Source organism: Notothenia rossii, assembly GCF_949606895.1.
Source record: "Notothenia rossii genome assembly, chromosome: 10".
Taxonomy (NCBI): Eukaryota; Metazoa; Chordata; class Actinopteri; order Perciformes; family Nototheniidae; genus Notothenia; species Notothenia rossii.
In genome coordinates this window covers 43665158-43683234 of record NC_136908.1, presented here as the reverse complement: position 1 = coordinate 43683234, position 18077 = coordinate 43665158, and the positions used below count along the sequence as shown (strand labels likewise).

The following is an 18077-nucleotide window of genomic DNA, read 5'->3' as shown; positions in this document are numbered from 1 at the left end:
TCTGAAACACTCTTTGATTTTTAGTGTGTGTGTGTGTGTGTGTGTGTGTGTGTGTGTGTGTGTGTGTGTGTGTGTGTGTGTGTGTGTGTGTGTGTGTGTGTGTGTGTGTGTGTGTGTGTGTGTGTGTGTGTGTGTGTGTGTGTGTGTGTGTGTGTGTGTGTGTGTGTCTTGGGATACCTTGGTAGATCGGGTTTCACGGTCAGGACCTCTTTCCATGAAGTGCAATGCACACATGGGTTATGTGCTACATTGCATGCACTGTAAAAAAAAACTCGTAAAAAAACGGTCAAAGTACTGACAGCAGCGGCTGCCAAACAAAAACCCTTAAATTAAAGTAAAATACTTTAGCTGAAATAAAGTGAAAAAGCCATTAATTTAAGGGAATCGTCCTTAAAGATTTTACAGAAAAATACTGTAATTTTACAGATTTATCCTCTATTTTTACAGTCAATAACCTTTAATAAAAGTAGGGCACTAATACTTCTACGGGCAAATACCCTCTAATTTTACAGATTTATCTCCTCTTTTTACAGTCAATAACCTTTAATAAAAGTACGGCACTAATACTTCTACATGCAAATACTTTAATTTCCGGATTTATCTCCTCTTTTTACAATCAATAACCTTTAATAAAAGTACAGCACTAATACTTCTACGGGCAAAAAACCCGTAAAAAAACGGTCAAATGACTGGCAGCAGCGGCTGCCAAACAAAAACCATAAAAATGTAAGTAAAAATACTTTAACTGAAATAAAGTGCAAAAGCAATTAATATACAGAAATTGTCCTTAAAGATTTTAGAAGAAACTTTCCTCTCTTTTCAAAATCCATTGTCTTAAAATGTTACATTCAAATACCTTAAACAAAGTTCTGATGAGAAAAACTGTTTTTATTTTTTTTTTATTAGATTTGTATGATCAAACACTAAAATAAATACAGAACCTAAAGTTCTACAGCTAGAATACTGTTATTTTACAGCTTTTTCTAACATTTTCCAATCAAACAGGTTCAATAAAATCACAAAATGTTCAGTCGGAAACAATTACTCTGAAAACTTAAAATATAAAAATATTTGTAGAATTATAGTACAAATAATGAATACAGCATTTCATATTTAAACACCATACTTATAAACAGTAGAAACAAAAAGTAAGTTTAATTTTTTAAGATCACTTTGAAACATTCTCAACAGAAAATAACAGAAATTGCAAAATGGCAACATATGTTCACATTGTCAATTTGAAGGAGCAGTGTGCAGGATTTAGTACGTCTAACAATGGGGATGTAGGTTCCAACCAATGGATAACTTGTTCACTCACCCTCCTATCCCAAGTTTGTAGGAGAATGTATATTGGCTGCAAAAAACTTGAGGCCCAATCATGTTTCCTCTGTCCATTCTGCGCTGCTGTAGACATGGCAGTGCAACCTAGAGGATAAAAAGATCAGAATCAGAAACGGGTTTATTGCCAGGTAGGTTCACACGTACGAGGAATTTGACTAGGTGTCGTGGTGCATACAAATACAAAATAAAAAAAGTTACACAGATAGCCAACAATATTAAGAACACTGTAATAAAAATATAGTAAGATAGCAGTAAAATAAAGAAGTAATTTAAATCGAAATAGAATGCAATACATTACAGTGTTTCCCCTACCATTGTCTTGGCGGGGCGCTGCGCCCTGCCAACGGAGCCCTACGCCCTGCCTGAAATTCAAGGTGTTTTTTTTTTTTTTTTTTTTTTTTTTACATTTTTTTTTTTATTATTTAAAAATATATATATATATATATAGCACCAAATTGCAACTGAAGTAATCTATCTACGGTCACGTTTCACATTGAACATGTGCTCTTTTATTAAATAAACTAAACGCCTATGTTATTTATCCAATGTGCATGTTTCAGTGTCCACTGCCTTGCGTATTCACATTCTCCCTCCGCTCCCCCCCCCCACACACACACGCGAATGCACACACTCACAATCAGAGACAAGAGCGGAGGAAAGAAGGAGAACAACAGCTCTGCTTTCTGCCCGTTTGTGTCCCCCCCCAGTTTCAAATTCGTTTAGCAAGCCGTTATCGTCACGGGAGAAGGACACAAACAGCCTGGCCAGGTGGACGCGCGCGAACGCGACAACGAACGTAGCGTGTGCATTCTAAAAATAGCTCAGGTGAGCAGGTACCGCGGTTTTGAACTACAGTATTGAATTTGACAGAAAACAACAATGAAACGCCAGCAGAAGAATAATCTAATGAGTTGGGTGGAAAAAAAAGACAGGAGATGTGAGTTGGTTTATTCAGTAAATTAGCTCAGGATAATTGGATGTTCTGTCTACACCTGTTGATGTGAGGCTAATGCATGATTTGCTAGCTTGATGCTACCGGCATTTAGCGGCAGTGACTCAACAAATTTCCACTTAAACTGTATCGTCAGCAATGTATGACAAGCAGACTGCTTGTTTAATGTTAGATTCACACCAATAGCTCAATATGATCATAACACGATTGCTTTCATATCAGAGATCAGATGAGGTGGAGCTGCCTCCAGCAATAGAGGATGAGGCAGAGAGAAGCAGCAGCAGCACAGGGTTGCAGCAGGTATGTTATATGCTGTAGTTAGGTGATTTAAATGTATCAATGAAAGGAAGAAGTGTAGACAACATGATAAGAAGGGAATACAGTTTTAATAAAAGTACACTACAGTGTAACACTGTACTGTATTACTTTTTAATGTACAAATACTTTGTTACTGTACGATATCAATAACAATAATCCACAGCTCCTCTCTCTGCTCCAGAGGATAAAAAGAATTCGGGTGCCCCGAAAAAAAATTCGGGGTACCCGAGCAGCACCCTGCCAAGGCTGTAAACCTAGGGGAAACACTGCATTATAGAATATAAAATATGTGCAGTAAGCAATATTTAAACATGTCATTATTTACCATCCTGTGATCTCCATTATGTAATGCATAGTCTGCGTTGTGGCTGAGGTAAAGTGTCAGTGGGGGGGGGCGGGCCTTATAGAGATGGCGAGAAGTTTTGGTCCTGATGGAGAGAGGTTCTGGTCCTGATGGAGAGAGGTTTTGGTCCTGATAGAGAGAGGTTTTGGTCCTGATGGAGAGAGGTTTTGGTCCTGATGGAGAGAGGTTCTGGTCCTGATGGAGAGAGGTTTTGGTCCTGATGGAGAGAGGTGTTGGTCCTGATGGAGAGAGGTGTTGGTCCTGGTGGAGAGAGGTTCTGGTCCTGATGGAGAGAGGTGTTGGTCCTGATGGAGAGAGGTTCTGGTCCTGATGGAGAGAGGTTCTGGTCCTGATGGAGAGAGGTGTTGGTCCTGATGGAGAGAGGTTTTGGTCCTGATGGAGAGAGGTTCTGGTCCTGATGGAGAGAGGTTTTGGTCCTGATGGAGAGAGGTGTTGGTCCTGATGGAGAGAGGTGTTGGTCCTGGTGGAGAGAGGTTCTGGTCCTGATGGAGAGAGGTGTTGGTCCTGATGGAGAGAGGTTCTGGTCCTGATGGAGAGAGGTTCTGGTCCTGATGGAGAGAGGTTCTGGTCCTGATGGAGAGAGGTGTTGGTCCTGATGGAGAGAGGTTCTGGTCCTGATGGAGAGAGGTTCTGGTCCTGATGGTGAGAGATTTTGGTCCTGATGGAGCGCAGCCTCCAGCCAGAAGGTTGTGTTGAAGGCAGAGCTGAAGTCCACAAACAGGATCCTGGCGTAGGTTCCTGCTGTGTCCAGGTGCTGGAGGAGGAAGTGAAGCGATAACTATTAGTAAACTATAATGATGGATGCTATTATCAGCAGCTGCCAATAGATCCCCTACATCTTGTATGATGGACCTTTGACACACACACACACACACACACACACACACACACACACACACACACACACACACACACACACACACACACACACACACACACACATTGCTATACATTCTCAAAAATAATTAATTTTAGCAGTGATTTGGACCAAGCATGTATGATGTAGTAATACAAAAACTATGTTATGTCACACAGTGTGACATTAGCTAGTCATGTTAGCTTGTAATATATAGAGCAGAGCTAACTAGCAAATTAGCCGAACGTTAGCGGTTAGCTTTTTATGCTATGCTAGCTGTTGGCTACTGAACATTAACAAACTAGATTCTGCTATAAGAAAGTTGTGAAACTTTACATTAAACTTGGCGACACTGTGACACCCCGCTGCATGTTTATGTGTAATTCTCCCGTGTTGGAGACGAGAGGGTGGGGGGGCAGCACTGCAATAAACTGTAAGCTAACGTTAGCAGCCACCTGTTAAGCTAGGTTTCCCGCGCAACATCTTGCAAGAAACAGCATCTCAGGGCTTCTTAACATTTAACAACCTATTAATGATGCATACCAACTTAACGGGAACAAACTCAGCTAACTAGAAGAAGAAACGTAACCTTAAATAAAAAATAAAACATTCATAAACTAAGGATTATCTAAATACATGTTTCACTCCATTACAGTTGCAGGACTCACCAGATCTCAAGTCTTCTGTTCTTTGTTGACGTCCCGATGCTCATATTTAACGTGTAAAAAAGATCCCGATATTAATCCATAAACTCCTGCAGCAAACATACAGACAAACAGCTGTAGCTCCAACAGGAGGAGACCGGAGGAGACCCGCTCAAACTGACGGTGGATGTTTCAAATGTGAACGAGAGGCACGGACAGTTCTCATTGGCAGGTTTCTTCGATGACGTTTATATTAACCAATCAGGAGTGTTGTGGACTCATTCCAAACATGCCTGACTTGTCTGCCGTGTTCTGGCTGAATTCTATTTCAAGTGCCGTAGCTCTGGCTGTCGGCCAGAATCCGAAAACCATACATTATACTGTAAAACTAAGGTTTATTACTGTATATTGACGACCAATGAAAAAAAAAACACAGCAACAGAACACATAAATAAAACAAGGATAACTGTGACTTATTGTTGAGTAAATAACAGTGTGTGTTTTAAACCCTGTAGAGATTTCTCCACTTTCTATGCTTTTTATTTTGTTTAATGATATTGTAAACTGTAGATGTTTACAATATAGTAAGTTAGGAATTTAATGAAAACATATTTATTTACTTTTGTTTCAACATTGGATATTTTGTGTTTTTGGTGGATTCAATCGAATATTGAGAAAATGATTTATGTAAAAATGTTTTACTTACATTTTACGTTTTTTTTATTTGACGCATTACAAAGAAATATCTTAAAGTCTTATCATAGTAATACACTTGTATATTACGAGTTACATATTTAATTACGGATAATACTTTTTATTTTACGTACATCTGCATGTATTTTCTGAAAGTGCAAAAATACTGTAAATATTATATAGTACATTTATTGTAAAAAAAAGGAAATAAACGTTATTTGTTGTTATTGTCAAAATACTTAAAATAATGTTTTGAGTTGTTAATTTATAGTTAATATCTGTCATTTTACAGGATTTTGCATGTTATTTAAAAAAAACATGATAATTACTATAAAAAATTACAGTTATTTCCTGTAAAATTACGATCTTTTTACGGTGTGGCATTGTACTCCACATTGAGAACATACACCACCAGTCAAAAGTTTGGACACACCTTAAAATTCGAAGTTTTTTATTTATTTTAATTTGTTCTACTTTTCAGATTAATACTGAAGACATCAAAACTACAATTGAACACATATGGAATTATCTAGTCAACAAAATTCTTCAAAGTAGCCCCCTTTTGCCTTGATGACAGCTTTGCACAATCTTGGCTTCTCTCAGTCAGCTTCATGAGGTCGTCACCTGGAATGGTTTTCCATTAACACGTGCGCCTTGTCATGAGTCCATTCGTGGAATGACTTGCCTTCTTAAGGTGTTTGAGACCATCAGTTGTGTTGTGCAGAGGTAGGGTTAGTGCACAGTGGAAAGCCCTATTTGACTACTGTTGTAATCCATATTATGGCAAGAACCACTCAACTCAGTAAAGAGAAACGACCGTCCATCACCACTTTAAGAAATGAAGGCCAGTCGATCCGGAACATTTCAAGAACTTTGAATTTATCCTCAAGTACCATCGAACACTTTGATGAAACTGGCTCTCATGAGGAACACATTGGTTTCTCATACAGCATCTCTGTATAGTATGTGTATTCACTCTCTGTCCTAAACGCCTTGTTGGAGGTCCTGTCCCACCCTCCCTATGAGCCCACTCTGTTCTGATGAGTCCACCACCGTTACAGCGGAACATCTGTGATTATGTGTTACAATGGCGTTTGTTAGCAACCAGAAAATGACACCAGTAATGACAAACAGATAAGAATGCTGCGTGGGGTCTGGGTGCCGTGTTGGCAAAAGTTGCGGCGCTCACTGCTGCGTCGAGCAGACAGTGTGAGCTGGCTTGCTGCAGGGGATCTGTGAGACACAGCGAAACCCAGCCTGAACCCAGCCCGAGCACACACAAACACCTGCAGCCTGGCTATGAGTCTGCGTGTGTGCTCAAAACGAGCCCAGAACGAGCCCCGCCGCGTCTCGCCGTCTCAGGCTGAGTTCTGGCTGAGTTCAGGCTGAGTTCAGGCTGAAAAAGATTGAGTGTGTGTGTGAGGAAGTCCGTGGATTGGTCCAACGTTACGTCACTATACCCCTTACGTCACTGTACTTACTACACTATAAGAAGAAAACAATGGAAAAAGAAAAATCTCCAACGAGGCGTTCTGGGGCAGCATAGATAGGTATTTTCTGTGTTAGAGTTTTACTCGCTACAGGGTGTACTTTGAGGGTTTGTGACTGCAGACCGTTTACATGCAGAAAAAGCTACATAATACACAAGGGGACAGGTAATAGCCGGAAAAGCATGACATGGGACCTTTAAGGCAGTGAGGAGTGGCCCAGTGGTGACTGACAGGGTTTTAATGAAGCACTCTTCATTACGGCCCGTCTACACTACAGGCATCGAAAAATGCTTTCAACGCTTCGCCCATTCACTTGAATGGGGTGACCTAGAAGATTTTTAATCTTCGCCAAACTGTATTGTGGGGAGCATGGCATGGCTTTGCAAGCATCACGAGCATCTATCGGCTTCAAAAGTTGAACAATGTTCAACTTTTGAGGCTCGATGCTTTGCATCAGCCAATCAAATCCCGTTTATGCAAATCTCGCCAGTGCAAGCGCTAGCCAATCAAACCGCGTGCAAGCTGGGAGAGCCAGACCGCAGTTCATTTCCTCATATTCCAAACGAGATATTACGGTAGCAAATCACCCGGTTCTTTACGACCAGAACTATTTACCGGGATACAAACCGGAGGAACCAGGCATGGAGGGAGGTGGCAGAGACAGTGGGTGAAACTGGTACGTTTTTCGCCTGTTTGGAGAGTTTATATCCAGTTTACTTCGTTTTAACATTGCTATTGCTTTGTCGGGGGCGGGAGATTCATGTGATTGGTTGTTGGTCGCGTTGCTCGCAAAAAATCGCCAAGCTTCAGACTCGCCCAGCTTCAAGATTTTTTGATGCCTGTAGTGTAGACGGGCCGTTAGAGTTCACCCGTCAGTCAAACCGTGTGTTTACATTTAAAGTTATTCCTTGGATTCTCTGTTCATGGAGTTTCTTTAGTTCGCTTTCAGCCATCGCAGAATCTAAAAATAAATCCATTCCTAACCTTGAAAGCCTTTATGTCTGCCCCTTATAGCCTGGCTACAGCTGGATGCATGTTGTTGCATACTGCTCTTCTGAAGATACTTGCTAGATTTATGATATTTAATTTCCCTTGTTAGCACTTATACATTCTTCTGTCAGGCTGGGAAGCTGGAGGCTCAGAATGCTGTTGATGTGACATATATGGATGCCTTTGGCCTCCAGCACATGTTGAGGTGAGGAGCCGAGGTTCTGGATTGGATGTTGAAGGGGGTGTTGGCAGGCCCACATGGAAAAAGTGTAATGAAAGGCCTTCCCAGCGTGCTATTGTGTACACAGAGGTGTTGTGTAGGTGTGATGTCAAACAGCCAAGGAGATGTTTCTGTAAACCACAGTCAGTGAATAGGTCTGTGTGAGGATTCATCAGAACACCTGACTGTTTTTAATCCACGTTTAGTCTCCAGGAATAATGGGATGCAACGTGTAGAGTGCAACAGTTCAGTAGTCAGTGCATTAACGTGTTTTTTATGTGAAGATCCCCTACCTGGGGGTCTCTACCACTTTCACTGGAAGCCATTGTTCCTGTTGATTGCTGGTGCTCAAGATCAAGGGCAAGTGTGTTTACAGGGTCACTGCGGAGAGATTAGAGCTGATAAGAGAAGTGAATCAGGCTTCAGTCAACACTCAGGGCTATGCTGATTGGGTTAATGATGAACCTTCACTGAAACAAAGTAGGTAGTGACACTCCAAGGTTACCTTGGAGCTAATCTTGCATTGCCATAACTTAAAGTCCCATGACACCGTGGGGGGGGAGGGGGGGGGGGAGCAGGTGTAGTGAGGGTCATGCTGGCATTCTGCTGCTGACTCTAGAGTTCAGGTTTCCTTTTGTCTGAATGCAAATACCTGGAACTGTTGATGCTTCTGCTGTTTAGCAAATATTACATTTCAGATGAAGAGCCGAAATGTTTTAAGATGTAAATCATAAAACGTGTAAGAAAAAGTAAAAGATTTTCAAAACCAAAAATTGTTTGTATTCATCATGAAAAATGTAAATGTATCTTTATATAGATAATCTTTACTGTCTTTTGGCAGTTATGGTCCGTGAAGTGTTTCACAAAAAGGTCCTTCCACCACTTTAGCTTTTTCATTCTACTGATAGGTAAATGACTCTTTCTGAGATTGCACAGTGCTGTGTGTCACAGGGACTGTGCTACATGTTAGCTGCTTCACAATGCAGGGTTTTGAATGGTAACCCTTGTATCATGAGTTTTATTGTATCGCCAGATTCTTGCCAACATACAGCTCTAAGAAGTATACATGTTAACTACAGATGTCTCCTTTCCCCCTAACGCTGATTCAGTTATTTTACCAATACAGCACCTGTCAATCAGCTGACCTTCTGTTGTCATTCATTACAGTTCACATTAAAAACATTATTAACTCAATGTCTGAGTTTGGTCTCTTAGTGAAGAAGTCCAGTTATATCTCTCACAGGCTCCGCCCTCTACTGGACTCTATGGGTACTACCTTATCATGCAAGCATTCACCTACTGAGATTTCTATAGACGTGGCCGGCCCCGGGGCGGGCCTACCTGAATGCGCGCGCATCTCACTTCCGTATAAAAGGAGGCCTCGCCTCCTGACCATCATCCTTTACTCTTCAGCGAGCGGAAGTGACACTGAGAACTATCTGACGTTTAAAGAGCAACTTCCAGGTTAAAGACACCTGTGAATAAATGTGTAGGAAAATGATGAATACACTAGATTTTCAAAAAGATATACAGAAATATACACTACAGTGAAATCTGGCGTCGTTTTTGTAAGAAATGTTCACTTCCGCATAAAAAAGCCTCGGCACGTGACCTCCCGCGTGTGACGTAACATGGGGGAAACAAGGGGGAGAGCGGCCGGTGTAATGTATTAATGAACATGGATCCCAATGCTAGTTTTGACACAGAAGACACAGAAGAAGTTGAACATAAATATTCGAATGCATATGACGGGCCACAACCTTATAATTATGAGCCTGCAAGGCGTCCAAGAGACCAGGAGCAGCCAAGGATTAGAAGAAATAACGGCCATCGTAGAGAAATTGAGCTGGGGTGTAAGGAGAACCAGTGGAGAACTGGGTAGCTATCTTGGTGAGTGACCGGCGTTAGCTACAGAATGTTAGCTAACGTCACATCTAGGCCTGTCACGATAATGACTTTTGTTGTACGATACATTTTTCTGGAAATTATTGCGATAAACGATAATATTGTCGGCACCGTTTTAAGACCATTTTAGACATAATGATAATATATAATAATAATTCAAGTATAACATATCAAACATAACTTTTTATTGAACATTCAACATTGCAAATGAAATGTGAAATAATAATAAAATATATAAATTATATATAATAAATAAAACAAATTAATTAAATTATAATAAATTCATTAAATCACACACAACCAAAACAATAAATTAAATAGAGTCAGGCAGGAAAACAGAGCTCTCTCTCTCATATATATATATATATATAAATAAATAAATATGAGCACACATTATCTCACAAGCAAAAAAAAACTCCTTAAAACAACAGTCAAGTGTACAGTCCACTGTCAAAGACCCAGATGCCTCAACAGGCCATATCCAAATCAGTTTTTCTAAGTTTTCAAGCAAGGAACACCAACATGTTTGCATTGTCGGGCGGGGGCTCTCCATCTCCAGCTGCCGTGTTTTCTCCCAGCTGGAAAAACGGAATGGGGTGGTTGTGTTTTAGGTGGTTTAAAATGCGTGGTATTGCCTGCTTTTGTCGCTACCTTTTTTAAACCAATGCGACACACCGCCCGGCTCATTCAAGTCCGTAGGTTCGCCTCGTTGATTTGGTTTGAATCCAAAATACTGCCACACCGGAGAATCGAGATGTGTAGTTAGGTTTTGTAACCAATTCCATTTCACTTTAAATTCCCCGCGAGTAAGTCACACGTTGTCTCCCGCTTGTCGCTATATTATTCATTTGGCTGCTACGCTGCTGCACGTGCACGCGGAGTGTCCTGACCTGACTGTGTGTCAGCCCCGCCCCTCACAGCGCGCCTGGCAGCCACAGCGCTCCAGGCTAAAATGCTGGTCACATCTTTATGTAAACGGCAATTTATCGAGCTCAGAAAAGTTATCGAGTCCATTTTTATTTATCGTACGATAAGTCAATTTATCGATTATCGCGACAGGCCTAGTCACATCACAACATTGTGAAGTTAGCTATCATATATCAGGCTATAACTAAAGTAGCATTGATAATATAGTAACATTACTGGCAGGACTGTTGATACTGATCCATAACAGAAACTAATGCGCAAGTATCAGCCGTATCTCGCGTTACCTAATGCAACTCCACACTACGGTGCTATGTACCGGAGGAGAGACGCGAGATACGGCTGATACTTGACGATCTGGCGGAGAAAGGTTGTGGAGCCTCCGTTGATATGCCGTTGTAAATGGCTTGATGGAAAGCAGGTGTGTAGTCGGGGAGGGTGCAAAGCTAATTGCAGCAGGTGAGTGGAAGTTGAGCCGGGAGCCAGGAGTGACAGCCACCACACACACACAAACAACACAGACAGGGGGAAACAAACAAACACAAAGGAGACGGCTGGAGCAGTACAGCCACCACAGCGTTACCTAATGCAACTCCACACTACGTTTTACGGTGCCGTGTACCGGAGGGGAGAGAGAGAGAGCAGCGAAGGGGGGGGGGGGGGGAGAGAGAAGTAATACGGTTTCCTGATAAAGCTGTGGAGAGTATGTGCTGCAGGTGGATGCACAACGCACCAAGAAACGAACGCTAGCTCCGGTCCTTTTTACTGTGGACTCGATGTCCTGACAGGCTGGTATTTGTGCAACCTGCACAAACACAATACTGCACCATGATTACAAATGGTGAAATACAATGTAAAACTACCGAAAAATACCAGCTCACTAAAACCCAACCGCTCAACTCAACGCAACTACTAACTATACCCGCGGTCAGAGAGCGGAGATGTTTACCCTTTGTGATGTAATATGACGCGTTTGACGTATGACCTTTAAAAAAAGCAGTTTTTAGGAGCAGAGCTCAAAATTGCTCCTTTCCCTCTGAATTCCTGCCCTTATGTCTCGTAAAACATATCAAATCCAGTGTTTCCCCTAGGTTTACTGCCTTGGGAGGGTGCTGCTCGGGTCCCCCGAATTTTTTTTGGGGATTTAATTTAAAAACATTTAAAAGAAAAAAAGTTTTATCCTCTGGAGCAGAGAGAGGAGCTGTATATTATTGTTATTGATATCGTACAGTAACAAAGTATTTGTACATTAAAAAGTAATAAAGTTCAGTGTTACACTGTACTTTATTACTTAAATTCAAACTGTATTCCCTTCTTATCATGTAGCCTATACTTCTTCCTTTCATTGATACATTTAAATCACCTGACTACAGCATATAATAGAGATGTCCCGATCCGATCACGTGATCGGGGATCGGAGCCGATCACGTGATTTTCAAAAGATCGGAATCGGGAGAAAAAAATCGGGGATCGGGATTTATTATTATTTCTTTTTTAAATACTTTTTTTATTTTTATTAATTGTTACAAAACAAAAATGCCCATGTTCAAGTCTTAAAGTCATCCTGAGACCTTAGTTTTGGTTTCAAATGAAACAACATCATGTATGTGTTGCTTCTTTGGGGCTTGTTTTCATAGACCTGGTTGCTTATTTCTCTCAAATCTGGCAACAGAGTGGGCAGGGCGCAGTGTCTAATTGTAGCAGTAAGCTAACGAGTACTGATAAGCTTTATTTTGTTTTGATCCAATGCTGCACAACTAAACTGATCCAATGCTGCTGTGAAAAAAAGAAACTATATCCATGTTGGATAGAATATCCAATTTAAATAAAAAAATAACCTTAAGGGACAAGTTGAATGCTTTTTTTTTTTTTTCTCTTAATGCATTGCATAAAGATCGGATCGGGAAAAATCGGTATCGGCAAATTGTCAAAATCAAATTATCGGAATCGGATCGGGAGCAAAAAAAGGTGATCGGGACATCCCAAGCATATAACATACCTGCTGCTTCTCTCTGCCTCATCCTCTATTGCTGGAGGCAGCTCCAACTCATCTGATCTCTGATATGAAAGCGATCGTGTTATGATCATATTGAGCTATTGGTGTGAGACTAACATTAAACAAGCAGTCTGCTTGTCATACATTGCTGACGATACATTTTAAGAGGTAATTTGTTGAGTCACTGCCGCTAAATGCCAGTAGCATCAAGCTAGAAAATCCTGCATTAGCCTCTCATCAACAGGTGTAGACAGAACATCCAATTATCCTGAGCTAATTTACTGAATAAACCAACTCACATCTGTCTTTTTTTTCACCCAACTCATTAGACTATTCTTCTGCTGGCGTTTCATTGTTGTTTTCTGTCAAATTCAATACTGTAGTTCAAAACCGCGGTACCTGCTCACCATCTGTGAGCTATTTTTAGAATGCGCACGCTACGTTTGTTGTCGCGTTCACGCGCGTCCACCTGGGCAGGCTGTTTGTGTCCTTCTCCCGTGACGATAACAGCTTGCGGTTAAAAAATAATAATAAACAAATTTGAAACTGGGGGGGGACAAAAACGGCAGACAGCAGAGCTGTTGTTCTCCTCCTTTCCTCCACTCTTGTCTCTGATTGTGAGTGTGTGCATTCGCGTGTGTTTGTGTGTGGGGGGGGGGGGGGAGCGGAAAAAGTGGGGCCCTTCAGAAACAGAGCGGAGGGAGAATGTGAATACGCAAGGCAGTGGACACTGAAACATGCACATTGGATAAATAACATAGGCGTTTAGTTTATTTAATAAAAGAGCACATGTTCAATGTGAAACGGGACCGTAGATAGATTACTTCAGTTGCAATTTGGTGCTATATATATATATATATTTTTTTTAAATAATAAAAAAAAAAAAAGTAAATTAAAAAAAAAACACCTTGAATTTCAGGCAGGGCGCAGGGCTCCGTTGGCAGGGCGCAGCGCCCCGCCAAGACAATGGTAGAGGAAATACTGAAATCCTAAATTCACTTTTTTAATTGTAATTTTCAAGCAAGTTTAAGCATAAATGTAGAAAAAAAAAAAAACCTGCAAGATGCTCTTTAAAAGAAGAAGAAAGAGTTATCATACCTCCAGGGAGTAGAGGCCCGGGCCTGTCCTTCGTGCCCTGGCTTAAATAGTGGGCGCTGATCCCCACAACCTCTGCTTCGAGTGTTTGGGGGACCAGGATATGGCTGAGGCGGTGCCATTCACGTTCGCCGTTCCTTCCGGGTCCGTTGTCCATGGAAGTCCGCCGCCCAGGGCTGTACTCTCCCTGGATGATGATCATGGCGGCGGGTGTGTGGGCTACTCGCTCATTGCTAGAGATGACCCGCCTCACCAGCTCAGAGCGATTATTGGGCCGCAAGACCGAATAAGTAGCGTGGTCCACGGGCCTTGCCACAGGCCCGGTTCCCCCGGGGGCCGGTGCTCGGTGGCTTCACATGATATAGGGTCGACCCTACTTCATCACAGGCCGCCGCCGCTGCCTGCCGTGTGATGTCCCTGGGATATCACGCCGCATGGCACTTTCCAAAGAGGACCGTGTTGATCTCCTGGGAGTCCCCGTGTTTACGGAAGGGCTCTTTGGATCGATCTCCTTGCTCACGGGATAAGGAGTCATCACAGCGTGGCTGCTTCTTGCCCATCCCCAGAGGAAGAAACACTGTCCTACACTCCCCGCCCCCTGCTGTAAACCCCAGTATAGGGAGCCAGCAGGTGGGTGTGTGCACGTGAATGGAATAAACTGATTGCTGTCAAAGCACTTTGCGGGTTCAAGAGTCGCTATTGCCGGCGTGCTGTTATAGAGTTTGGTATAATACAGATATAGCACTTCATTTAAGACTCCAGCTTACAGCTTCCTGCCTACGACTTGCCTAAGACCAGTATAGAGGAATGTTAAGCCCTCCCACTATTTTCCAAGAGGGCGTTGCCAGATTTTCTATTTCAGGTTTTAACCAGAAGATGGCGCTTCATTCACAAATACAGAAAGACAAGTTTCATGGACTTTCAGTTCTGTTTTGAAGAGCATTTGAACACATCAATATTTTAGATACTATACTAAAGTATATCTAATCTTGTAATTCAATAATATATAGTCTTTATATATTAAATAATCATAATAATAATGTAAATGTTTACATTACACTTCTTTATTTGTTATGCTCATACTTTTACCTTTATAATCGTTTGCTTTAATATGCAGTATATTTTTTGTATATTTTGTGTTTGCTTCCTCCTGCTCCCTTTCGGACACATACTGTATGATTTATTATTATTATTATTATTATTATTAATATGAAGATATTATTAAGATAAGATTAGATGTCTTTATTGATTAAACATTTTAGTTTAGAATGTGCTGTCCCACGGTAATTCAGAAAGCTCAGAGGTGACATTCCGAGGATTATTTAAAACAATAGGTGCTTTCACACCGTCTACAGTTTGATTTGTATAGAGGGAGATCTGTGGCTGAATGGCCAGCGATTAGGTGTGGCGCATTCATCATAGGTGATCAGAGCTAACTGCCTGCCGTCAGATTTCATTTAAAAAACAGATCTGATTTTAAGACTATTTCTGCGCTCATAAAGAATGATGAGAATAAATATAATGCGTATTGAACTAGTTTCATTAATTAGTGAGTTTATTTAACACAAGAACCACCAATCGGGTCAATTTGTGTGATGTGTGTTGTGTGTGTGCAATGTAACTTTTTTTCAATAAAATATTAAAGTCTCCCAGTCCGTGACTTTTCCTGAAAGTGTGTTATGTAGCACCCTATGTTGTTAAAAATTGCATTCTAATAGCGGGATTTGACGGGTTTAGGTAGGCCTATACAAAAACCTCTGGCGGTTCTAATGTTAAGGTAATTAGGTACAGTAGAAGCCCTTTTTTTTATCAGTAACGAATTTAGCAGTTGAACATAAAAGTCAACTAACTGAGGGTCACTTGCAATGACAGTGTTGTATCTACTGTAAGCTTGTCACTCAGAGTAACCTACAGTTAATTTAGCTGCTGGAGAAGAAAGATCAGGGGGGAGGGGGGGAGAGAGCTGTGGTTGATGGGCCATTAGTTGTGTAAATACACAGCTGAGAGCTGCCGTTTCATTCAGACTGTTCCGCTACGCTCTGGGATCCTGATCTGCCGACGAGGCTCCATTAAAATATAAATATTTTTAGTGAATTACTGAGTTTAGGCACGTTAATAACGTTTTAATGAAGTTGAATACAGTATATTCATAGTTGTCAGGGATTTCATGTCATTTCATGTAGATCTGCAATACAAATATTTTTGGGGAATGGGGGGGTCTGGGACCCGGAGTAATCTGCGGCCGTGAGCTGTTATGTGCCATCATGACACGCATGGTGTTCTTTTTTTATATATTATAATGAAGTGCGAGCTGTGTGCTCGAGTCTTCCTGCCTGTCGGCTCTGCTCATGGATGTATAATAAAGCTCTGCTGCTCCGAGAAGATGATCTAGCTTCAGCAGATACATTACCTACGGGTGGGTTCGTTAATATTAACTGCGCGTCCGGAGTCACTGTGGCACAGACTGGACCGCTGGTGAACAGCTGTTAGAACGGGCTGTTCAGGTGTTCAGAGCAGAGCTCCCTGTCGGAGCGGCAGAGCGTGATGTGAACTGAAAAGTTTTTCTGTGGCAATATTATTTAAGGAATCGTTGAGCTAGCTAGCTAGCATATATTGTCACTATCTGCTAACGTTAGCTTTAGCCTTCTATTTCTAATAGTTTTGTTCATAGGCTATAAACAGAGGTGGTATAAGTATATATATATATATATATATATATATATATATATATATATATATATATATATATATATATATATATATTGTACTTGAGTAAAAGTAGAAGCACTCAGATCTTGTACTAGAATAAAAGTAGAAGTACTCAGATCTTGTACTTGAGTAAAAGTAGAAGCACACAGATCTTGTAGAGTAAAAGTAGAAGTACTCAGATCTTGTTCTTGATTAAAAGTAGAAGTAGGCTACTCAGGTATTGTACTTGAGTAAAAGTAGAAGTACTCAGATCTTTTACTTGAGTAAAAGTAGAAGTACCAGATTGTAGGAATACTCTGTTACAGTAAAAGTCCTGCATTCAAAATGTTCCTCAAGTGAAAGTAGAAAAGTATTCTCATCAAAATATAGTGAAAGTAGCGACAGTAAAAGTAGTCATTGTGCAGATTGGTCCATTTCAGAATAATATATATGATATGTTTTATAATGATTGATCATGAAAGTGTTCTCAAAGCTGGTAAAGGTGCAGCTAGTTTGAATGACTTTGTATACTGCAGGGTAGCTTGTGGATTTACTCCAGGTGGAACTAAAGTCTGATTTAACACTTGATTATATTTCACATCATTCATCCACATCTGTAAAATAACTAAAGGTATTAAATACATGGAGTGGAGTAGAAGTACACCATGTACCTCTGAACTGTAGTGGAGTAGAAGAACAAAGTAGCAAAACATTGAAATACTTAAATAAAGTACAAGTATCTCAAAATGATGCCCAAGTATAGTACTTGTTGAGTTTATGAACTTAGTTACTTACACCATGTGGCTATAAAGATAGAAAGACTAAGCCTTGCACAAAGGCATGGAAATACATTTTCAAAATGCTCAACAGTGCTGCCAAAATTATAAACTGACTGCTACACAATTAAAATAAATGCTTTTATATATTTCTATTAGATGTGACTCCTTGGCGTTTCTGTTATTATTAACACTGCTGCTTTAGTTGTTCTGACTGCTAAAATCCTCTGTTATTCCTCATTTTAAAGCCGATATTCTGTGGGGTGGGGGAGCCGGGGGCTCGGATCCTTGTCACCTTTTTCATACAGATGAGTTTGCATCCCAAAGCCTCAGTCACCTTAATTAATGTATTAAAAACATCTCAGGTCAGTAAAACTCAAGGCTAAATGTGCAATACCATGTTCAGCTATGTTTCTATTTATAATGTTATTGTTGGATTCCATATTGGAATGATTTCTTAACTTACAGTAAGCTATTTTTTACAATGTGTGTTGGAAGGATTTATTAAATTACTATGAATATTGTCATTGTTGAAGGTTTTTAGAGAAGGATGAACTATAAGCCTGAATTACATAACATTTTATACCTAAAAAACATAAAAGCCACAATAAATAAATCACAATTATTCTAGTTATTTTTACCTCCCGTATTGCTTTCAACCCACCAGCTTTTATGGTGTTGTTACGTCACTAACTGTAAGCTTGTCACATACAGTCTATGGTCACTCAGAGTAACCTACAGTTAATTTAGCTGCTGGAGAAGAAAGATCAGGGGGGGAGGGGGGAGAGAGCTGCTTTTTCATTCACACTGTTTAAAAACGGTAAC

The 18077-nt window shown here is 40.7% G+C and overlaps 2 protein-coding genes across 4 annotated transcripts in view; one reads left to right on the top strand and one right to left on the bottom strand.

Annotated features, from left to right (window-relative positions):
* LOC307023218 (monocarboxylate transporter 2) overlaps positions 1–18077 on the top strand; it is a 58358-nt gene that overhangs the window by 5779 nt on the left and 34502 nt on the right. The gene's annotated exons all lie outside the window — the stretch shown is intronic.
* On the bottom strand, positions 53–9887 carry LOC307023220 (uncharacterized protein). 3 transcript variants are annotated; one of them, XM_079656334.1, is made up of 2 exons: positions 2978–9887; positions 53–1075 (listed from the first exon to the last, which is right to left on the bottom strand). In XM_079656334.1, exon 1 carries the CDS (start codon positions 3926–3928, stop codon positions 2993–2995), a length of 936 nt encoding a protein of 311 aa, XP_079512460.1. In that variant the 5' UTR covers positions 3929–9887; the 3' UTR covers positions 53–1075; positions 2978–2992. The 3 variants fall into 3 exon arrangements, 1 of the variants encoding a protein (XP_079512460.1); XR_013803638.1 differs by having other exon boundaries at positions 235–258; positions 1319–9887; XR_013803639.1 differs by lacking the exon at positions 53–1075 and adding an exon at positions 1101–1425 and having other exon boundaries at positions 1977–9887.